General features: G+C 39.3%; 1 protein-coding gene across 3 annotated transcripts in view; it reads left to right on the top strand.

Annotated features, from left to right (window-relative positions):
• Sh3yl1 (SH3 and SYLF domain containing 1) overlaps positions 1-24,234 on the top strand; it is a 44,846-nt gene that overhangs the window by 20,218 nt on the left and 394 nt on the right. For all 3 annotated transcript variants that reach the window (XM_090336227.1, XM_090336228.1, XM_090336229.1), the window contains 6 exons: positions 3,630-3,694; positions 13,253-13,365; positions 14,159-14,287; positions 15,177-15,339; positions 15,927-16,005; positions 19,479-19,535. In XM_090336227.1, coding sequence (XP_090192353.1) covers positions 3,630-3,694; positions 13,253-13,365; positions 14,159-14,287; positions 15,177-15,339; positions 15,927-16,005; positions 19,479-19,535 — 606 coding nt within the window. The remainder of the gene's footprint in view (positions 1-3,629; positions 3,695-13,252; positions 13,366-14,158; positions 14,288-15,176; positions 15,340-15,926; positions 16,006-19,478; positions 19,536-24,234) is intronic.

The raw sequence follows: 24,234 nt of genomic DNA on the forward strand, positions 1-24,234 counted from the left end.
ATTTGACATTTTTCTTGAGTTTCTTGTTCTGCCCATTTGAAAATGGGAGCAAGATTAATACTAAACACGATTATAGTTTTTCAGATATAACCAACCTAGACCTCTGTAGCTGGCAGACACTAGATGTTCACAAGTTTTGATTGGTGTTATCACTCTTTCTTTTTGTGCAGTTACCGACCAGTCTAATACATCCACTGATAAGCGATTTATATCCAAAACAATAAGCCTCTCAATCCAATCTCTATTGTCTTTAAGTCCCTCTGAGCCTAGAGAATAATTAAACACCTAGATATACAGTATTGCTCAACAGCCATCAAGTGTAGATCCATGCAGTATAAGGGTTGAAAGACGAACAGAGGTCCAGAGATAGAAAAATAGAATGAGAGAGGTCAGGGGAGGTACAAGAGGATTAACGTAGGAGTGTAAGAATATTGTAGTAATGAAGAAAAGGTATAGCGTAAGGATTACTGACCTAAGTTGGTAAGTAGGTAGCGTATTTGAGTACAAAGTTTGGAAAGTATTAGAATAAAACTTATGTGTTGCTGCACGACTAGCTCTTAGCCCAAACAGTGGTCTCACAGTGGACCATGGGCTGTATCTGCAAGCTTCTGTCTGAGCGCGGTTGGCAGACGTTTTCCTGTGCTGCTTCCAGGGGTGGCCCCAAGCCAAGGGTCTGGGGATTGAGAGTTTCAGGGGCTCTCAGCAGGACCAGCAGGAGACCCTTCTGTTCCTGGGGGCGGGGCCCAGCTGAGGATGTGTGCTCCAAGGGCGGAACTGCGCCTTTTTGATTCTCAGAAGGGGAGCTTGGCTGCTGGTGGGCCCTTCAGATCCCAGCTGTGTTTCCACTGCTTTGTCAGAGTCTGTGACTGTGGGGGGCCCCTCGGTGCTGTCTTGCTCAGGATTCCCAGCTGGAGGATGCCCAGCTCAAGAATTGAGGGGGGGGCAGATGCTGGCTCCTATTTTCCCGCACCCCCTACCAGCTGTTGTAAGGCAGGGTCCCAGCGCCCTCCACTCTCCAGATCCAGTGGCCTGGGAGAGGAGCCTGGTGGGCAGGTGGGAGCTGGGACAGCTCCGCCTCCCCTGGTGGGGTGCTGAGTCTTAGGGTCCGCCCGCTTGTCAGTCTCCAGTCAGAGGGCTGGGGGTTGAGCCCCTTGGGCCAGTGGGAGTTGGGACAGCCCCGCCTCCCTTGGTGGGATGCTGGGTCTTAGGTAGCCCGCCTGTCAATCTCCAGTCAATGGCCTGAGGGAGGGGGCTGTTGAGGGAAGGGACAGGATTCTAAATTCCTTGCCCCCCTGCTCCCGCCAGTCTTTCTCGGGCTGGGTGGAGGGGTCTGAGTTAAGTTCTATTGCTTGGCACCCGCTCTACTTTCCCGATGTGTTTGGGGACGCGCTGTATTACTCACGCCTCTGCATCCGTCTGCGGGTGCTCCACGGTGGTGGGGAGTCTTTCACTCCCCTCGGGTCTCTGCCGCCACCTGTGTTCTGCATCTGGGTTCCGCTGCTTGCTGTTCTGGTTCTGCGTCTGGGTTCCGCTGCTTCCGCCGTTCGCTGGCCCGGTTCTGTGCTGGTTTCTGCAGCAGTTGGGCTCCCGGCCTGGCGCCCTCCACTGCCGCCGCTTTTCGCGGCTTGGAGCCGGTGCCAGCTGCCACTTTTCAAGGCTTTTCGCGGCTTTCCGCGGCTTTCATGGGTTGGATCCGGCAGCGAGAGGTGGGGGAGGGGTCCTCGCGTTCCGAATTCTTTGAGAAAGTTGGATGTAAGCTTTATCTGGATTTCTTTTCCGGTTTGAGTCCTTCTCCATTGCTTTTTGAGTTTGTTGTTGTGGATTTCTTAAGGTAGTTGGCTCGTGGGACTCCCTCGTTCTCTCTTTTTGTGAGAGAGAGCTAGGCAGCATCCCTATTGTCTCGGCGCCATCTTCCTTCCCCCCTTAGGTATAATTTGACATTTGCTGTTCTGTCACATAAGAAGAAACATTGTTCAACTATAGCTTTTTCATTATAAATAACTTATACTTACAGACAATAAATAGAGGTTTTGGTGAACACATATTCTTAAGGTATGAATTCATTGGATTTGGTATTTCCTACCACTGTGTCCCCATAGCAGATGGGAATTTCTACTGGCTTTACAGCCCTATTTTCATAATTTTCATAGCTCAATGTTGGCTCTAATCATTGAGGCACATTGTGTCTCCTATATCATATTCACCAAATGTCTTCCCTCTGCAGACCTGTCATATAAAATAAACATGCATTCAAAATAGCTCAGCTTATTAAATCAATTATTTGTCGTAAGTTTTAAAATATATACATTTTAAAATATGAGAGTTTATACATAGAAAGTCAGCTCTTTAGAGAGTTATAAAAGTTGATGCTTTTCTTTTTTTTTATTAAGCATTGACCAAATATTCATGAAAAACCATCCCAGCAGTGAAACCAAACAAAGCCATATGCACCCTCAGGGAGGGCAGGGAGGTTGGGATCCTTGTCAGAGGAGATGGGTGTCTGCAGTTAAGCCCTGAAGTCTGCGCCCTTCAGTCTCTCTGACAGGATTGTTTCTGTTTATACTTTCCTATTAGTTTCAAAAACTATTTTCCCCATCCTCCTATACACTCTACTAAGTAGTATAAAAGCTGTCCAAGTAGGGCAAGGCAAGTTCCTAAACCCAAAGGAGAGACCTTAAGCCACGCCATTCCCAGCACAGGAAATAAAAACTAACTTGGGGATTACTGATTTCTGTAGTCACAGCACCTCCAAGCAGGCCAGTTTTTGATGTGTCAAGCAACACTTACCTTATAGCATGCGTTCACATGCACCAGCAGGAAAAAGAAAGGAGAGGAGAAGAACGGCATTATTGGGATAGAATAAACATTATTAGACTCTGCCTTCCTCTACCAAATTAAAAATACTTTTTTTAGTCTTGTTTTACATAACAGTTTCTATATCAGGAAAAGTAAGTACATAGCAGCCTTAAAATATACTATATTATGACAAATGAATTCTTGTGTTTAGTTTATGAATGTAAAGAAATTTATCCTATTAGAATTTTATGATCTTGAGTTTTTAGCCTAACTCCTATTTTTCTACTAGGCACAAAAGGAGCCAAAAAGTTTTTGACATGAGAAAATTAAATAGCTGCACAGTTTAATGTCATGCTACTCATAGAAGTGATTTTAATGAACTTGTGAATCCTCCTTAATTCTGTGATAAAATTGCAACCAAAGACTAGTACTACAGCTAAATTATAAAAAAATATATACGTATATATATATATATATATATATGTGTGTGTGGAAATAAGGTTTTCTTTTGATAAACATATATACATATATATGTGTGTACACCAGTAATCAAAATGATCAAATGTTTAGTGCCCAGAAAACTAATCGTCTGGTATTGTGCGTGTAGTTAGGGAAGCCTTAGAAAGTATGAGTCTGTGAATTTGAGTCATGCATGCAGAATATTTAATATCTGTCAAATATCTCCAGCTTTTAAAAGACTACAAATAATTTTAATTTATAGGAAAAACATGTGAGTCTCATTACTTTTAAAAGAAATCAAGTTTTTCCTTCCTATATTCATATGTTAGGAACATTAAATGCTGCAATAAGTTTTTACTTGTTTGTTTTATCAGAATGGTCTGCACCTTCAGCCATCGGAATAGCTGGGCTTGGTGGGGGATTTGAAATAGGAATTGAGGTAAGTGGATTAAGCATATAACTTACACAAAAACAGAGACTTCCTACTACATACCCTTCACTTTTCTGTGTTCCTGTTCCCCTCCCTCTTGTCCTTTCCCTTCCTTACCACTCCCCTCAATTAGGTGGTACTATTGACAGAGGTCTGCCAAGTGGGACACTTCTTTCTTCATCCAATTTCCTTATCTGCTAACTTTTCACTTGGTAAATTGAATCTAATTATTCTGAAATCATTCAGTTTCCTCTACAGCTATTATTTTATGAATTTATTGTCCTAGTTTTAAATTTCTTGACCTCATTAGAAGGAAATGTTTTTGTGAAGCCTGCCTTCCTGCCTGCCTTCTTCCCTTCCTTCCCTCCTTCCTTCCTTCCCTCCTTTCTTCCTTCCTTCCTTCCTTCCTGCCTGCCTGCGTGCCTTCCTGCCTTCCTGCCTTCTTGTCTTTCTGCCTTCTCCTCTGCACTAAATCTACATAAATCAGTATAAAGAAGTCTGTGTTTTATTTCTGCTCATTAGGCTACATCTCTGCGTTGTGTGAGGCAGAATTAGTACCTTTAGAAACAGTGCCTTGTTGGAAAGTGTATTCCCAGCAGCCTCTGTTCCCATGTATCTCTTGCCTGGGTGAGAATTTGCTTCACCCAGATCAGCTTGCTATGCTTTTAATATACATGACCTGACCCCTCTTTGCACAACCCTTGACTCCATTTAAACACATAATTTTAAAGTAGTGTCAAATAGCACTTATTTTAGAAGTGCTGAGAGATTTAAGTTCTTTAATCTTCTGTCTGTTGCCATCTTTGATTCCAAATTGTGCCTCTGATAGACAGTATAGATTTGGACCTTTTAAATATATCCCTATGGCCTTTTTATTGAGTTGTTTGGTTCATGTCCTGATATTGACATTGTTGATAGTTGGATTTGTGTCTAGAATTTTGCTTCTTTTATATATCTCAGTTGGCTTTGTCCTTTGGTTTCTACTTTACACTTCCTTTTAAATTAAGTGAATGTTTAGTAAGGTGAATTTTAAAAATTCTTTGATAATGCCTTTGCTTTGTTTTCAAATCATTTTCTTAGTGGTTGCTGTAGAGTTTGTAACATTTTTTCAGTTATCAAAAAACTGAGATGATTTGATAAGATTAAAAAGGGTTCTTTTGCTACAGTCTGTTCCTTTTCCTCCTTTTTAGTGGTGTTGCTGTTACATAACATCTATATGTTACAAGCCCAACTATAGTTATTATAGTTAAATATATAATATTTAATATGTTTTATACATAGTAATATAAAACATGTAATATAATAAATATATAAAGTATAAATATATAACAAAATAATATATAAATTGCATTATAAAATATAAAATTATACATTATATAATTTACTATTGTATGTTATAATGTGTTTTATTATGTAATTTATATCCTTTAAAAAGTGTCAGTAATGAGTTTAGAGTAAATATTTTATCATCATTATGATGCAAATATCTGTTTGGTTCTGTTTGGTTTTCTCTGAATTCAAATCATCGTCTGATGTCAGTTATTTTTCTTCTGCACCTCAGCCCCATTCCTACTTGCCCTTCTGATTTCTGTGTCATAGGCCAAAGGCATAGTTATATAGAAGTCTTACATTAACTGAACTAAGTCAGGCCTAGAGATACAAAGATTATATATTTTCTCTCTTATGTAGAAGCTAGAATAAGCTTATAAGTACATGTGTAAATACATTAGGTAGTTTGTAAGCATGCACAAATGTATTAACTGAAATAGGGTAGAATCTGGGAAGAACATAGTGTAATTCTTTAGAAAGGCTAATCAGAGGTCGACATAATAAACACCTGAAAATAAATACTTGAAAAGGAAGCCTGGGGTTAGGGAATGGTTTTAGATCAATGAAGAGAAGTGGGTGAAGCCTGTGTTTCGAAACAATGAATGAATATTCTGCAAAATGAAGAAAAGTGAGGGGAAGGGTGGGTGGGTTGGACGTTTTGAGTGAGAATATTCAAAGGGCCAACATGGACCAAGACACATTGTACTCAGAAACAGCTTAAAGATAACAAAAACATTTTTTTAAAAAGTTACCAATCAGGAAGTGGTGCTGTGGCTCAAGGGGTAGAGCGGTAACCTTGAGCTGAAGAGATCAGGGACAAAGCCCAGGCCCAGAGTTTAAGTCCCACGACCGACCCCCCCCCCCAAAAAAAAAGTTACCAATCAATCAGAAACTGCTTAAAGATAACAAAAACATTTTTTTAAGTTACCAATCAATCCAAAAGGTCAGTTTTAATCCGAAGAAAAAAGAATATGCATTTATACTGTTGCTGGTAACTGCATATTTATCTGTACTGGGACTTTAAAAATATGATTTTCAATTACTACTTAGAGTTATTTCAACCTGAAGTATGTCTTTAGTGTTTCTAAATGGGTCCACTAGTAACAAATTCCCTCAAAGTAACTTTTTTCTTTTAATCTGGAGATACCTTCATTTTCCAAAGAAGTTCTTGCCCTCAAATTCCAGATTGACAGGCGTTCCCTTAGGCACTGCTTCTTGCCACTTACCTCCTGCTGGCCTCCATTGTTTTGGTGCATTAATGGAGCACCGTTTTCCTTACTTACTACCTTTGGAATTTTTCTTTGTGTCCCCACATTTAACATTTCTGTATCTGGTGACTCTCCTCACGCTTACACTGCTCTGTGTACGTCATGAGTACAGACTAGCATTTTTCCACCAGACATCATAAAATCAAGATCTTAGAGCTCAGGCCCAAACTTCAGGAGTCCCATGTTAGATCTGGCCATTTGTGACTACCATATGCCAAATAAAGAGAGCTGGTGAAGGGCAGAAGATTTATTCCATGGCGGCCATAGGAAGACAGCATTTTAGTGGTATTGTGGCCTAGTTGACCATAGCTCAGTGTTTGCATCTGTAGGATTGGCCGGTAGTCTCTAGTTTTTGCTGTTTATGACTGAGGGCTGGTTTGTCTGCAGAGAATAGCTCAGGTCAGAGAATGCAGATACTATTCACAGGCCCAGCAAAAATACCTTTTGGGGGGGAGGAGGGTGGGGGAGAGGAATCAGTTGTGGGTCTTGGACTCTGGGCCTGGGCGCTGTCCCTGGGCTCTTCAGCTCAAGGCTACCACCCTACCCCTTGAGCCACAGCCCCACTTCCCGTTTTCTGATGGTTAATTGGAAATAAGAGTCTCATGTACATTCGTGCCCCAGGCTGGCTTTGAATTTTGATCCTCAGATCTCAGCTTCCTGAGTAGCTAGGATTATAGGTGTAAACCACTGGACCTGGCACAAAAGTATCTTTTAAACAGGCCTCTTATAAATGCTGCTTTGAAAAACTGTTTCTCTCTCCCCACCTCTCTGGCCCATGTCACACAAGCTGCCTACTTCTTGGAGACTCAGTACTCCTGCTATTTTCTTCAGTCTTTTCTTAGCTTTTATGATTCATGTCTCTATTATTCTCTATTCAGATCCAGTGATTATTTCCTGCCTGCCTCTGCTATTAAGCCCAGTTAGTGAATTTGATTAATGTAATTTTTAACTCCAGAATTTCATTTGCTCTTTTGCATGATTTTTATCTCCTTATCACAATACCAATTAAGTATTTCTATTTGATGAGAATTGCTTTGCAGAGAAGTTTTACTTCTCAACTTTTTTTCCCCAATTCATTGAGCATAGTTTGAATGTTTTCGGTCTACTAAACTTGAAATCTGGATGACTAGAATGTCAGATGTTCTAGTTTCTTTCCTTTTTTTCCTGTCTATGTATTGGTAACAACTTTGTGTTTGCTTGTCTCCTCTGGTTTATTTGTTGTTTTTATAGTTGTTGATGCTGATGAAAACAGAATATTTTAGGTAATACAATCTCCTGTCATTTACTGACACTTCTCTCAACCAGGAATCACATATACAGTGATTCCCTAAGAATTGTATTATGTGGCCACATTGTAGCCATCCTTGTGTTTGTGAACTCTGGTAGTCACACAGAGTTATATAAAAGCGTGTTTGTTGGAATTCAGGGCAGTGAAGCAGGTGTGCTTTAAAGCAATTTCATGAGCGTTTTGGCAGGGCTATTCATGAGTTCTGTAGCCACACCCTAATAGTGTACGGCTAGGACCATACAGAGGGTTAACTGGGTTCCCTTCCCTGGATTCTCCATTTAGCTGTTAGACTGTTGGTGTCACAGGGTGGTATTAGCCTTCTGATTGCATCTTTGTTTTTAATATTGGCTTTCCCAGTTTTGTCTAACAAGCACTTCCTGTTTTTGGAGGAGGGATCCTAGGTGTTTTCTTTCCTGTCAACTTTATAGGTTACCTGTGGGTTAGCTTGTTGCTCTCTAGGATCTGCCAGCCTCCTCTTGCTGTGTGACAACCACATCACTGTTGTGGACTCTAGACTTTAACCATTTCCAGCTCCAGGGACGTTGGAGGAGCTATGGAGCTCTCTGTTAATGTACTCTGCCTTTCTCTCTGGTGAATATCCTTGTGCCATCACTTGAGGGTTGGAAGCTGGGACTGTGGCTCCTTTTACTTGAGGTGGGACACAGATTGCACTGAGCAAGTGCCGGGGCCAGCCGGCAGCAAACCAGGGTTCGCAGATTGGGGTTCCTGAAATAGGGGGCAAGGACTAGGAAGAAAAAGAAGAGAGACAGACACACCGGGTCCGGGATGTCTGCAGTCCAGGTAAAGACTGCCGAGTTTATTTTCCACTCCAGCTTCTTCCCTCCTTGAGACCCAGGGAACTTCCAGATGTTACATTCATATGGTAAATCTCAGGTCATTTAAGCAGAATAAGGCCAGAAAACAATAAGACAATAAAGCCATTGTCTGATGCAAATCAAGGTACAGTTTGATTCCACTCTGGCTCCCAACAAGCAAGGGTCCATAACCTCTTGCTGTAGTTGTGCCCTTTCACTGCCCCTCCCCAAAGTGGCTCCACTGGTAGAAACAGTCACCAGCTCCTATTCTATCTGCCAAGACTTGACAAAAGCACTGATCATATTCATGAAATCTTCATATTTACTATGTATCTATAATTCTAGATATGTTAAATGTTTTTAAAAATAATTGTTACTGCTTACATTTGATGATACATGGAGAAAATCTAAAGAGCTTTGGACATACCATTTTGGAAGTCTTTTCCCACTCAATGTGTTCTTAGCCAGTTTTGCACTGCTCCAAGACCCTTTTATCTTCAGATGGCATTTTGGCTTACAGACACATAATTGGGTACAGAGTCAACTTAAATTGTTAAGTTAAAACATTAGTTTGTTGTTGTTGGTGGTGGTCGTGGGGCTTGAACTGTGGGCCTGGGTACTATCCCTGAGCTCTTCAGCTCAAGGCTGGCTCTCTACCACAAAAACATTAAATTTTTTAAAGAAGGTGATTCTTAAATTCTCCTTAGTCCCTTAAATATTTGTATCTAGTAGTAAAGCTTTTCATTTGGGTTCATCACTTGTCAGCTTGGATTGGTCATTTGTCCTGTAGACATCTCTCTGTATACCTTCCATATTTCCACTCCAGTGAAATCTTGGATTACTGTAGTATAGAGGGTGGTTTAAGGAGCATTTTCTTCCCTCTATTCCCCAGATTCATTTCATTACTTGTAGTGGGTAACTTGGAGAATTGTAGTGGTTTTTCTGTCTGGTACATAATCTCAGTCTTTACAGCTAATGAGAGCAAGACAGGTGAAGTCCAGAATTCCACTGACTGCATTGCAAAGCTGCTCTGGGTGGCTTGTTGCCTCTTTTGACTACTCAGTGGAGAGTTAAACATCAGACTTTAAGAAATTGTGCACTAGTGGTAGAGTGGTCAATCTTCCTTTCACTGGATTTTGAGGATTAAAAAAAAGACAGCTTTTTCCTGGGATAATGTGGGTAAACAATTTTACCTTACTGAAGAGGACAGAATCTAGACTTAGATTGAGAGAAATTATTGTGAGAGGTCAGAAATCTGTTTCCAAGTTTCAAGGGCCTGTGTGTGTGTGAGGGAGGGAAGATATTGTGAGATGAGGCCGGGAGTTTGGCCAAGTGGTAGAGTGCTTGCCTAACATGTATGAAGACCCAGGTTTGATTCCTCAGTACCACATAGAAAAACCTGGAAATGGGGCTGTGACTCAAGTGATAGAGCTCTAGCCATGAGAAATCCCAAGGACAGCACTCAGACCTTGAGTTCATACCCCAGGATTGGCACAAAAAATAAAAAAAGATATTGTGAGATGATGTCCACACCTAATTTTTCTTTGTGTAATTTGCAGTGCCTCTTATGTGCATGACATATGAAGATTTTCATGCAGATACTAAGGTTTTCAGGGCAGTTAGGGAACGCCCAAGTAGGGCTAAGGTGGGTTTAGAGAATGAAGAGAGAGAAAGGCCCAATCTCTGTGGAAGACTGATAGGGAGACACTTCCACCACCAAACAAAGGAGCCTCAAGCCTTCTTACCATGTACTCAGATGTGGGCTTTCCAGCTTTCAGGTACCATGTATCACACCAGTGGAGCAAGTTTTGTTTTTGTTGTTGTTGTTGTTGTTGTTTGTTTTTACTAAGGGGGGGGACCATTCAGAGACACAGGGAGATAGCACAGAGGTCAAAGAGCAGAAGGCCCCTAGAATATTGGCCCCAACTTTTCCTTCTGGTGGTTGCCAGTTTGAATCCTTAAATTTAAAGATTTGTCACATTTGAAAAATTTGTGCCTTCATGATTAGTTGTATTTTGATTCACTCTTTTTTCAGTCGCAGCTCCCTGTTGCAACATTTGACTGTTGCCCAGTTGTCTTATAGAGAATTTGTTGTGTTCCACATTCTCAACTGTGGAAATAATAAACCCTGAGCTGCCAGCGCTCACACACTTTTGTAGCTGCTGAAGATGTGGCTAGTTCTGTGTCTCCTAAGAGATATCAAGATAGGGCTTGAACTCAGGATCTCCTACTTTCTAGTCATGCATTCTACCACTTAAGCCAGTTTGCAAGATGCTTTCCCCAAGGATGTGGGGGGAAAGGAACCCTACTACATTGCTGGTATAACTACTATGGAAGGCAGTTTGGAGGTTTGGCAAAAACTAAACATAGAACTACCCTATAATCCAGCAATACAATTCTAAGGCATTTATCCAAAAGGTTATAAAACAGGATACAGTAATACCTCCTGCATGCACATGAGCATTGCTGTACTATTCACAATAGTCAACTTAAGGACACAGCCTAGATGCCGTACAATGGACAAATGGATCAAGAAAATTATATATGTAGTAGGTTTTCAGACATCCGTCAGGAAGAATGATGTTATATGATTAGCAGAAAAATGAATAGACTGGGGAAAAATTATGTTAACTGAAGTAAGATGATCAGATAGACATAGGTTGCATGTTTTCTCATATGTAGAAGCTAGATCTAAAGTACAAATATACATCTAAGTATGTACAAGGTCACATGCATATATTCACAGCACATTTACTAAAATATGGTGTCTGCAGAAGTTTCCAACAATGTTTGTAACTCCTTTAAACAACTTTCTCTTTAATAAAAAGAATATCAGGAAACTGGAACATGTGCCATAGGGGTAAAGGAAGGTGTGTCAAGCTAATGGAGAGAGGAAGGATGGGAAAATGCAGTTAAAATATTCAGTGTACAAATGTGGGAAATGAGGATGGTGAAAAGGGTTACACTGATCAAGATGCTTTGTACTCACAAATTGACATGCTGAACTGAAATTCTTTGATACCACTCCCCCCCACCCCAGTCGTTAGTGGGGCTTGAACTCTGTCTGGGCCTGGGCACTGTCCTTGAGCTCTTCAGACCAAGACTATCTCCCTACACCTTGAGCCACAGCGCTACTTCAATTTTCTAGTGGTTAATTGGAGTCTCATGGTCTTTAGTGTCCCGGCTGCCTCAGATCTCAGCCTCCTGAGTAGCTAGGGTTACAGGCATGAGCCACTGCACACGGCTTAAGGCTCATTGTTAAAAGACATTTTATACTGGTTATTTTCAGGATAGATTCCTACTTTATGTCCAAACTGGTCTGAATTACAGTCCCTGCTGCACAAAAGCTTGAACCTTTTTTTAAAAATTTTTCAATCATGAATCCACTATCTCCACCTCCCAATTAGTTTATGTTTTCAGGCTTAAGCAACCACACTTGGAGGGACAGGATATTAACATACTTATTTCAGAAGAACTTAATGAATGTAGAAACAACTAAAGAGGCTGGTCAGGTCAAAATTTTATATTCTCTGAGTGTAAATACCAAAAAACACAAAATAGCATGTTATTTCAAATTGTCTATGATGTATAGGTTACATGATCACTGGCAAAAGTGATTGATTTTGCATGAATCTTTGTCATTCTATACCAAAATCCTTAGAAATGGTCTAAATATAAGGTGTAAATAGCTGGAGCAAATGTTCTATGGGAATTCAATCATGAGATATAAAGAAGCCATGCAATTTGCAGTAGTTTAGAGGTTGAATCAGGAGTCTTAATTAGAAAGCTGGCCACTGTGAGCAGTCATCTTCAAAACGCTTGCAGCCTTGAATGCACTTACTACTGTTAGGACACTGAGCCAAGAGGGTAGTAAAGAGCAGAAAAACATCTCAACAAACCAAATCAACTCCACTGGAGAGATGAAGAGGGACACCATGGTGCCCTGAGGCGAGTCAGGAGACAGGAAGTATGGTGCAAAATGGCAGCTGGGTGGTCGGGGCCTAGACAGGGTCTTGGGCAGAGGCAGCATCACAGGGATCTTGAGAGTTCATGTATAGATCTGGCAGGTCTAGTAACCTGTTGTCTAGGTCCCCGCCCCTCTTCTAGGGATTTAGGCATGCACATCACCTGGAGATGGGGGACAGCCATCACCTCCAAGAGTTTTTGGACATTCCCTCGCATCTGTTACATTGCCAAGATGGCACCAGTTAAACCCAGAACTTTTATTTCACAAGGAGAAATCTGCATGGATGGGGTTTTCAACACTTATAGAGAATCTAACTGAGCTCTCCCTCTTCTCCTCCCTCTCTCCCTCCCTTTCCCCCCTCTCCCTCTCCCTTCTGCCCCTTCCACTCCCCCTCCCTCTTCCTCCTCTCCTTCCCCTCCCCCTCCCCCTCCCATTGAGAGCACCCACACTCTACTAGAGTGTGTGCTTGCCCATCTGCCCATCTGTTTGCTTGCCTGCATGTTTGCTCACTCATAAAGTTCTACCCATTTTTCTTACCATTTAAAAAAATGAATCTATTGGGCATGAGGTGGCTCAGGCCACCTGTTTTTCATGGTTCTGGTTATAAGTAGTGACAGCTTGCAGCCCACTGGGCCTCAGCTGTACATGAATGGTTGGTAGGAATAAAGGCCAGCAGGAGACATCCTGTGAAGCTTTGCACAGGGTAGCCCACAGGCATCTACCATAATTGTCACCACAGTGTTGACTTCTGCCTGTATCCATTCAAAATAATGGCTCTTCATATTTGTTTCCTCTACATGGAAATTACATGGTTTACATGTATTTGTACTTAAATTAACATCTACTTTACATGGCATTTAGTTGTAACCATTTTTAAAGAAGTGGCTTTCTACATTTTAGGTGTCGGATTTGGTAATCATTTTGAATTATGACAGAGCAGTAGAAGCTTTTGCAAAGGGTGGAAACCTGACACTTGGGGGAAATTTTACTGTGGCAGTTGGGCCTTTGGGAAGGTAAGCCATACAAAATATTTTGGAAGTTAGAATGAACCAACCAAATTATGATTTTTGTATCAACCAGAGGACTGGAGCCATCAAACAAAGAAAAAAAAGCACACACATACACAGAAAAACAAACATGCTAGCTGGTGGGAGCATTAGAAAATCTCAAAGCAGAACTCACAAGAAGAAACAAGTTTCAGAATTACAAGTCATGGCTTCTATTGAAATTGACAAAGCCAAAGCAAGTTAAATTGTACTAATTTTAAAAAAGAACAGTTTTGATCAAGAAAGAAAAAATATTTGTTTTTTTTTTTTCAAGTAAATCATGGAAATTTGAAATGGCTAAGCCTTACCTGAGCAGTGTTTATAATAATTTAGTTGTAATTTCCTTTTCTGTTGATGAAATACTGTTCATAGGTTATTAAGCAAGGTAGAACTTAAACAGTAAAGCCATAGAACAGATGTGTATGTTGCACAAAATCACCTGACTTAAGAAGCATCTGCATTCTTTAATACTCTTGAGAGTTTGCCTCTGTGGAAATGCCAGATTCCCAACTCTCTCTCCAGTGTGACCTTCCCATGCCATCGTTCCCATCATTCCATTCTGCAGTGATTCCACTTGGGGTGTTCTTGTTGACCTGTCTTCGGTGTAGGCCACATTAAAATGCTAGCATAGCCATCAGAAATCCCACCCTCCACCCTCCACTCCCCCGCCTCCCATGAGATAGCTGGGACACAGTGGGACATTCCTCTTGGCTAAAAGTTCAGAGTATTCAAGCAGTCATCTCTCTCCCATCCTTTTCAGGAACCTAGAAGGAAATGTGGCCCTGAGAAGTTCTGCAGCTGTCTTCACATACTGCAAATCAAGGGGACTCTTTGCTGGCATTTCTCTAGAAGGGAGTTGTCTGATTGAAAGGAAAGAAACTAATCGGAAGTAAGCTCAAGTTAAAGTAATTTTTTGATTTAAAGAATATGTAATGAGGGGCTGGAAGTGTGTCTCGTGGTAGAGTGCTTGCCTACCATGAACAAAGCCCTGGGCTCAATTCTTCCAGTACCACATACACAGAAAAAGCCAGAAGTGGTGCTATGACTCAAGTGTTGGGGCACTAGCCTTGAGAAAGCCTGAGGACAGTGCCCAGGCCCTGAGTTCAAGCCCTCGGACTGGCAAAAGAAAAGAAAAGAAGATGTAATAAGAAGACCATAGACTCAACAGTAGTGTTTTTACTTGTGTTTTCCTCAGTTTGAGAAGTATAACTTACACATGATTTTACAAACTTCCTATCCTAAGCCTTTGGCTGATATTTCTGCTAAATCTCAACTTAATTCTTGGTAAACTGAAACAACTTTTTAGTGAATTGTTGGGCTTCCAGACTCAAGGAAAATTTCATTTAATTTTGAATAAAATGTGAACATTTTAAAGAAAGTGTATATATGTAAAAACTAATTTTATAGCAAGTTTAAAAAGTAAAAACATGAAAACATATATGCCTGCATATATATTTGTGTAATTCTCTGTGAATGTGGGTGTAGGTGTGAGTGTGTGTGTGTGTGTGTGTGTGTGTGTTATGTATATGTGGTTATGCCTTTTATATAGAGCTTAGAGGGAGAATTGAACATGAGATAAAGCTTGTAAGTTTTAAAATATGGTAGTCTGACATGAGAGTGATCACACAGTGTGCACATTGTATGTTTCACTCTAGAAATATCTTTGTCTCTTAAAAGACATGTTCTTCTTAAGACTATACTTTTAGGGGATTTCTATAGTATGTTAAACATATGTTCTTAAGTTTAGAGAAATATTCTGCAATCTATGTTCTTACTAGATTTTACTGTCAGGACATTCGCGCTTATGACATTTTATTTGGAGATGTCCCACGGCCTGCTCAAGCAGAAGATCTTTATGAAATTCTTGATTCCTTTACTGAAAAGTATGAAAACGAAGGACAACGCATCAATGCCAGAAAAGCAGCCAGGGAGCAGAGGAAGGTGGGTAATATCTGCTTTCACCATTTCTTTCTGTAGTCCCAGAGATTTCTTTCCCTGGTATCAAGTTTCTGTGTCTAACTGGACTTCTTTTATTACTTGTATACAAAACCTCCCGGTTAAAAATGTCTTGGGACTCTGTGGAGAATTTAAGGACACAAAGTTTCCCTAAGAATGAAACTTAGTGACGTTAATGAATGGAACCAATACCAACTGCTACCAATGTTAGCCTGTAAAGTATCCAGGCTTTTGTATGTTACCATCTTGCCCCCACAACACTATTGAGGTTTCTTTTGGCCCTTGAATGCTAAATTAAACCAAAAATAAAGGGTGGATATTCACCTGCCCACATTTAGGCTTCCTTTTCCAATTGTATCACACAGATACAAACCTACCTGTGAGTTTCAGGGTACCTACTTAGTAGTACATGGGATGAAGTTTGCTATACAAACTTATGAGAACCAGAAAATGTTCTGTGCTTAGTGTTTTAAAAGTCTTTTCTTATTATTAAAAAAAATCTTTATGAAACAGAAGGGTTTTAGTTACACAAGTCAGTTACATAGAATTGTATTAATCCTTGTTTTTCCCAGGTTAAAGAATTACCTCCAAAACCATCATCAAGACCACAGCAGCCATCTGAACCAGGTCAGCTGAACTCTGGCTCCCAAAGTAAGTATTCTTAATGCAATTTAAATAAAAATTTACTAGTTTTTAAATATTGTTGGTAAACAATCAAGCAATGTGGTTATACTTTTAAAAAGGAAAAAGAGGGACCGGGAGTTTGGCCTAGTGGTTAAAGTGCTTGCCTAGCATGCGTGAAGACCCGGGTTCAATTCCTCGGTACCACATATATAGAAAAAAAAGCCAGAAGTGGTGCTGAGGCTCAAGTGGTAGAGCTCTGGCCTTGAGAAAGTCCAAGGACAGTGCTCAGGCCCTGAGCTCAAGCCCAGGACTGGCAAAAAAAAAAGGGAGAAAGAGTGACTGGGTATTTAAAAGTAAATCCTCTAGCTCTTCCAAATCATGAGTAAATGTTTCAGTCCTATTATTTATGAAAACTTCTGTTCTCATTCATAAAATGCTTTCTTCTTCTTTTTTTTTTTTTTTTTTTGCCAGTCCTGGGCTTGAACTCAGGGCCTGAGCACTGCCCTTGGACTTATTTTCTCAAGGCTGGAGTTCTACCACTTGAACCTCAGCACTACTTCTGGCTTTTTTTTTTTTTTAAATGTATGTGGTACTGAGGAATTGAACTCAGGTCTTCATGCATGCTAGGCGAGCACTCTACCACTAGGCCAAACTCCCAGCCCCCATAAGATGCTTTTTAAATCTACCTTAAAGTTTATCTGTAATTTTAAAATTGTTATTTTGTTATTTCTTCTGAAGACTATTTTCCCAGTGTTTGGAAAAGGGAACAGTCTATCTTTCCATGCATACTCATAGGTGTACATTTCTGAGTATTTTACCATATATTCTGGGAACTCAAGATCACATAGATGGCGATTTTTTCCTTGTCTCCTTTTCTTTCCCTTCCTTTTCTATTTTTGGTTTCTTTTCTTTTTGTGTTGCTGAAGATTGAACTCAGAGATTGTTTGAGTTTTCCAGGCAAAAGTTTATAAAACTTAACCCACATCCCTCAATTCTCTTGATTTTTCGATTTTATTTATTTATTTATTTATCTATCTATTTATTAATTTATTTTGGCTAATTGTAGAGCTTAAACGCAGGGCCTGAACACTATCCTTGTGTTTTCTTAAGGCTAGTGCTCTACCACTTGAGCCACAGCACCACTTCTGGCTTTTTCTATTTTTATGGGACCAAGGAATGGAACCTGGATCTTCATGCATGCTAGGCAAGCACCCTACCACTAGGCCAAACTCTTGGCCAATTCTCTTGATTTTGAGGCAGTCTTACTAACTTCAGGCTAGGCTGGCCTTGAATCTGCAGCCCTTCTCTGCCTCCTCAGTAGCTGTAATAGAAAAGTATACACTGCTTTATAGTTGAAGTTACTTTTTAAAAATTATTTGAACGTTAGGAAACACTGTTTTGTTCTTTACCCTTTTTTTGGTATCATTTGTTTTTGTGACTCACTCTTAAAATGCTATATTTCATGAATAAAAGTCGCCAGTTAAAAGAATTATGTCAAAGTGGGATATCTTTCAGGTAAAGGTTATTATCCAAGAAGAATTCATCCGTGTCTGTGGGAAACACAAAGATGACTTTAATTTAGATTGTGCCTTTAAAAAACTTCAGTATAGAAATAATAACTATTCCTAGTAGAAGAGGGAACAGAATGAAAATTAAAAGTCTTCAGACATCAGCAGGCTTATTATCAGCTTCTCTTTTATGACCTATACATTTTTTCCCCATCATTTCATCATTCAGCAGCTAGTCCTCTTATAGATTATTTTCTTTCTTTATTTTGAACAAAGTTGAGCTATGATCTGATTGAATTGTCATCAGAATTTATACTGAGAACATTGTATCTGTATCATAATTGTATCATAATTATTAATAAAATTATATAGTAATCAGAAGTCACATACTGATCATTCAACGAAACATCTATCATCATAATAGTATATTATTTTTACTATGTTGCTTTGGAAATTTCTGTATCTCAGGACTATGAAAATTAAGTTGTTATTATGAAATACCACCTGCCCACTTTGCCTAATTTCAGGAAGAACTATCCTATTATTGTTACTGTGATAGCACCTGTAGTCCTGGGTACTTGGAAAGCAGAAGCAGGGTAGTTGTTTGTGCCCAGAATTAAAAGCCAGGGCTACATAGTGAGACTCAGTTTCAAAACACAAACAAAATTTTATCCCTTTTGCACCTGTATCTATAAAAAGGCAAAAGGAACACTGAACTATAATTTTGGTTTTCTAGCCAGAAGATAGTCATTGTATGAACACAAACAATTTTAAGAAGTCTCATCCCATCCATCTATTGAGATGTATTTCAAATGAAAACTTTTATGTTTAATAAACTAACAAATTCAGAGTAAATGTATTCATCTACAAATGGAGACTCTAATAATAAATGAATCTACAAGAAGCTATTTAACAGACAGACCCCTGTTTATTTAAAATAAATTATATACTACTACTGTAAAATCTCTGGGTGAATGAAAGTGTATATGGTTCAAAGATTAAAAGTGAGCCTTTTTTATTCTGTTGCTTTTCTTTAGCTATTGATAATGGGATTCGGATCACTGGAGTTTGTACAGTTTCATTAATCAATGAGATGTGATTCATACATCAATGAGTGCCTTATGCCTGTACTTCTGGCTCTTCAGGAGGATGGTATTAGAGGCCAGGTTTGGCAGAAAAGTCCATGAGATGCCATCTCAACAGAAATGAGGTGTCTTACCCCAGTTAAGTTGGAAGCGTATGTATCAGAGTCTAGTGTCCCTTGCCAGCCACAAAGCAAGACTTGTCTCAAAAATAACCAAAGCGAAAGGACTGGAAGTGGTGCTTAAGCAGCAGAACACCAGCCTAGGAAGTATTAAGACCTGGATTCAAAACTCAGGAATGCAGCTGGGCAGCAGTGGCTCACGCCGATAACCCTAGATACTAGGGAGGCTGAGATCTGAGAATCAAGTTAAAGGCTAAGCCTGTGCCAGAAACTCTTTGAGACTTATTATCAATTAGACAGCAAAAAGCCAGAAGTTGAACTGTGGCTCACTTAGTAGAACACTAGCTTTGAGCACAAAAGTCAGGGACAATGCCCAGGCCCTGAGTTCAAGCCCCAGGACCAACTAACTAGCTGACTAAATAAATAAATTTGCACTGCCAAAAAGAGAGAAAAAAAGTTCACAGTCCATGATTTCTAAATATTCTTGCTTGTTTAATCCCTAAAATAATTTTGTAAATGTGTATTTATGCTGCTGCATAGTTTTTAACTGACACCTTAAGGTCAGTATAAGCTTGACAGTTTTGAAAAGTGTATTTGCAGCATATTTGCATAGCAGTTATGTCAATTATGAAATTTTGTGTGTGTGTGTGTGTGTGTGTGTGTGTGTGTTATATACCAGGGGGTAAACTCAGGACCTCATGCTCTTCTTTCACTTACTTGATCACAACTGGCCCTCTACCTCTTGAGCCATGCCTCTAACCTTCCTAAATCTTCTCCCTTTCTTTCAGGTAACAGAAATGAATATAAGCTGTATCCTGAGCTTTCTGGCTATCACGAGAAAGTTGGTAAATGAAAAATGATTCATTGAAACTAATTCATAACCATCTTACAATCACTTTTATTTCTGATTTATTAGCATTAATTAGTTATACAAGAGGTTTTAATTTTGAACTGTCTAAACATTTATGTAATGTACCTTGATGAGAGATATCCCTCTATTATTATTCATCATCCCACTCCCCTCCTTTTCTTCCCCACTACTCTCAACAAGCTATATTGTTTTTTTTGTTTGCTTGGGGGGATTTTTTTTTTTTGCCAGTTCTGGGACTTGAACTCTAGGACTGAGCACTGTCCTTGGCTGTTTTTAAGGCTAGCACTCTACCACTTGGCATTTTCTATGTATGTAGTACCAAGGAATCAAACCCAGGGCTTTGTGCATGCTAGGCAAGCACTTTAACCGCTAAGTCATGCATCCAGTGTCATTGTTTTATTATACATATGTTTTTCTTTTTTTTTTTTTTGGCCAGTCCTGGGCTTTGGCTCAGGGCCTGAGCACTGTCCTTGGACTTTCTCAAGGCTAGAGCTCTACCACTTGAGCCTCAGCACCACTTCCGGCTTTTTTGAATGTATGTGGTACCAAGGAATCGAACCCGGGTCTTTGTGCATGCTAGGCAAGCACTTTAACCACTACGCCAAACTCCCAGCCCCTTATTATACATATGTACACAAAGTATTTTGACTCTTTTTCCTTCTTTAACCCTCTCTCCTCCCCTCCTCATTCGAGACAGGTCCTGTTTTACATTCCTGATCTGCATTCACTTTTTTTGTTGTTGACATTGGTCATTGAAGCTCAGGGCTGTCCCTGAGCTTCTTTGCTTAAGGTTAGCACTCTACCACTTTGCGCCACAGCTCTACTTCCAGAGTAGCTGGTGGTTCATTGGTGATCAGAGTCTCATGTACTCTCCTGTCCACTCTGGCTGTGAACCATGATCTTCAGATCTCAGCCTTCTATGCAGCTAGGATTACAGGCATGAACTGCTGGCTCCAAGCTCATTCACTTTTTTTTAGTGTATGTTACTAGTTCAAAGGAGTCTTACATACACATACACAGTATTTTTTATCTGTCCGTACATTTTTAAATAATTTTTATTGTGATTAATAGAAGGGTTATATTATATTCACCAGATAGAAGGTGCATAACTTCGCAAACATTGATATCCTTTCTCATGACATGGTCCCCATTTTCCTCCCACCCTCCCCCCGCTTATCTTGATTTCCCCCCTTCCCTATCCAATTTCAAATAACCAATTAAGGTTAAGCACACATAAAATATATCAGATAACAAGGTGAAATATTGTAACAATATGAGATAACCAAGGGATGGCAAAAGAGATGAACAAAAGCCATATAATGAGTGACTGTTGTCCTTAATGTACTATGTTCTTACACAGTATTTTTTTTAAATCAGATTAGCTCCTTGTTTAATCTCACTTTGCCCATCTATAGTAACTTCAATTTCATTTTTATTATCTTCATCCACAAATACAATATATTTGTTTTGGTATTATTCACTCTCTAACATACCCTCCTCTAATCTCAGTTACAGAATGGCAAATGTGAGAAGAGAGAGTATTTATGAAACATAGGCAGACTTACACATGTAGGATTCTGTGTGTGTGTTCATAGAATCCTCATATGAGAGAAACATGATACCTTTGTCTTTCCCACCCTGACTTATCTACTTAACATGTTTTCTAATTCCATCTATTTTCTTGCACACAATATAATTTCATTCTTTTTATGGCTGAGTTATGTATATGTGTATTTATATGTATCAAATTTATTTTATTTTTGTGTGTGCATGTTGATTCTAGAACTTAAAGTATGGGTGCTGTCCCTGAGCATTTTTGCTAACACTCTACTACTTGAGCCATAGCTTTACTTCTGACATTTTGCTGGTTAATTAGAAATAAGAGTATCTTCTATTTTCATTCCAAGGCTGATGAAAAAACTGCAGTCCTCAGATCTCAGCCTCCTGAACAGCTAAGATTATAGGCATGAGTCAGCAGCATCTAGCTCAAATTATATTCTTAATCCATTCATCAGTTTTAGACCATTTGGACTGTTTCCATAATATAGAGAACATAACTAGTGCTGCATGTACAAGTGCCTCTGTGGTATCCTGACTTACATTCCTTCTGATATTTATCCAGGAATGACATTACTCTATTGTATGGTACTTGGTCTATTTTTAGCCTTTTTAGTAACCTCATACTAATTACCATAACGGTCTTGTTGTTTTACATCCTCAGGTGGTAGGAATACACATTCCACTTCTTCCATATCACTGCCAGCACTGGCCATGGCTGTGCTATTGATGACTGTCATGCTGATTAGAGTGAGGTTAAGTATCCTTGTTGTTTGGATTTACATTTCCTGGCCAGAGATGCTGAGCACATCTTCATATATTTGTTGGACATTGATACTTCTTTTTGAGAATTATCTGTCCAGTTCTCCTATTTTCTTTCTCAGCTTGTTGATTGTTGGAATATAGAAAGGGTACTGATTTTTTTGTATGTGGATCTGGTGTCCTGCTATTTTGTGAAAGATGTTTGTCAAATCTAGGAGTGTTGCTTGGAGTGTTTAGGTTCTTTTATGTGTAGGATCATATTCTCCAAATAGGGATACTTTTAATTCTTTCTTTCCAATTTGAATCCGTTGAGATGATCATAGGATTCTCATCCGTGATTCTATTTCTGTGTTATTTTACATTTATTAATCCATATTTGTTGAATCAAGTTTGCATACCTGGAATTAAAACAACTTGATTATGGGGCATAAGTATGCATTAAACATAAGTTTGACTCTTTTGATAAGTTGTTGAATTTAGTTTCCCAGCATAGGGCTCTTTGTGGTGTATCCATATTTATTTCTAAAATGAGTGAAATGCTGACCTTATAGAATTCATTTGATAGTGTTATTTCCCATCCTCTCTCATTGAAAACCTTCTTGGTGTTAGGTGCTCTTTAAAGATCTGACAGAATTTAGCAGTGAATCTGTGTGGTCCTACACTTTTCTTTGACGGGAGACCATTATACTATTTCAGTTTCATTCCCTTTTTTAGATCTGCTTAAGTGCTAGAGCCTCTTGGTTTAATTTGGGTAGATCAAGTGCATCTAAAAATATATCTACTCTTTCAAAATTTTCCAGTTTATTTGAATATAAATTTCCAAAATATTTCTTCATGACTTCTGAATGTTATTTTGTATTTGTTGTGATAATCCCCATTTTCAACTTTTATTTATAAAGCCTTTCCCCTCCTCTAATCAGATTGCAGAAAGCCTTAGCTATCTTAGTTTTTCCAGTAGTCAACTTTTTGTTTCATTCATTCTTTAATTATATTTTAAGGCCCTATTTCATTGCTTTTGTCCCTGTTTTTTTTTTTAATTTCTTTCTATCTGCTAATTTTGAGCTTGATTAATGCTTGTTTTTCTAGTTTAAGGTATATCATTAGACTACGTATTTGAGGTAGTTCTTTTGGTTTTTGTTATAGGAACTTATCGCTCTAAGCTTTCCTCTGAGCATTGCCTTTGATGTATCCCAAAAGTTCTTCTAGGTTTTATTCTGTTTTCTGTGAACTCTAAGAACTTTAAGATTTCTGCCCTCTTTTTATTTAATGATCCACTCCTTATTCAGTCATGTATTACTGCATCTCTGTGTTTTTTAATATTTTCTGGAGCTTCTTTTGTTGAGTTCTAATCTTATGCCAGGGTCTGATAGAATGCAGGGAATTATTTAATTTTCTTATAATTGGTAAGACTTGCTTTATGTCCTAAATATGATCTGTTTGGGAGAAATTTAGATATGTATTATACAACAGTTAGATGAAATACTCTGTAGATGTCTTTCGAGTCCATTTAATCTATAGTGTCATTTGATTCTGTTGCTGGTTCTACTCAGCAGATACCATGAAGATGGATGGAGGATTGCCTCATGCTGTGATATTTTGCAATTATTTTAGTAGTTTAATATTTTAAGTCCACCATGGGGTAAGAAATGAGTTTAACCAACAGAAATGATTAAAACTGAAAGTGGGGCTGGGAATTTGGCCTAGTGGTAGAGTGCTTGCCTAGCATGCACAAAGACCTGGGTTCAATTCCTCGGTACCACATATATAGAGAAAAAGCTGGAAGTGGTGCTGTGGCTCAAATAGTAGAGCTCTAGCCCTGAGAAAGCCCAAGGACAGTGCTTAGGCCCTGAGCTCAAGCCCAGGGACTGGTAAGAAAGAAAGGGAAGGAAAGAAAACAAGCAAGGAAGCAAGAGAGAGAGAGAGATAGGAAAGCTAAAACTGAAGGCATCTTTCCCTTCCTCTACTTTTAAGGGTTACAGGGGTCTGCTCACAGCAGTCTCAGGAACCAATTCAAAGGGTGTGTTCCAAGGGTAGCTGATAGGGTGACAGGAAGCAGAGAGAGGAGTACACACACAGGTGAATCCTACAGAAAATCCAACACTAATACACACACATACACACACAATTCAGAGTTATACCACAAACACTTGCCAGGTACATAAAATATGTAATAATGTGTAGTTCTGACTTGTGTGGATATAGGAAATATTGGTAAACATTCACTGTTTACAAAAGTTTGATGGCATGCAAGCATTACAAGGACTGTGTGTCATCGAGGCAGAAGACTGAACCCTAAGTAATCACTTTCTGTCTTATACATGCTTCCTTTTCTCTTCTAGAAAGCATGAATAACT

The sequence above is a fragment of the Megascapheus bottae genome, chromosome 7 (assembly GCF_031878675.1).
Source record: "Megascapheus bottae isolate mThoBot1 chromosome 7, mThoBot2.hap1, whole genome shotgun sequence".
Taxonomy (NCBI): domain Eukaryota; kingdom Metazoa; phylum Chordata; class Mammalia; order Rodentia; family Geomyidae; genus Megascapheus; species Megascapheus bottae.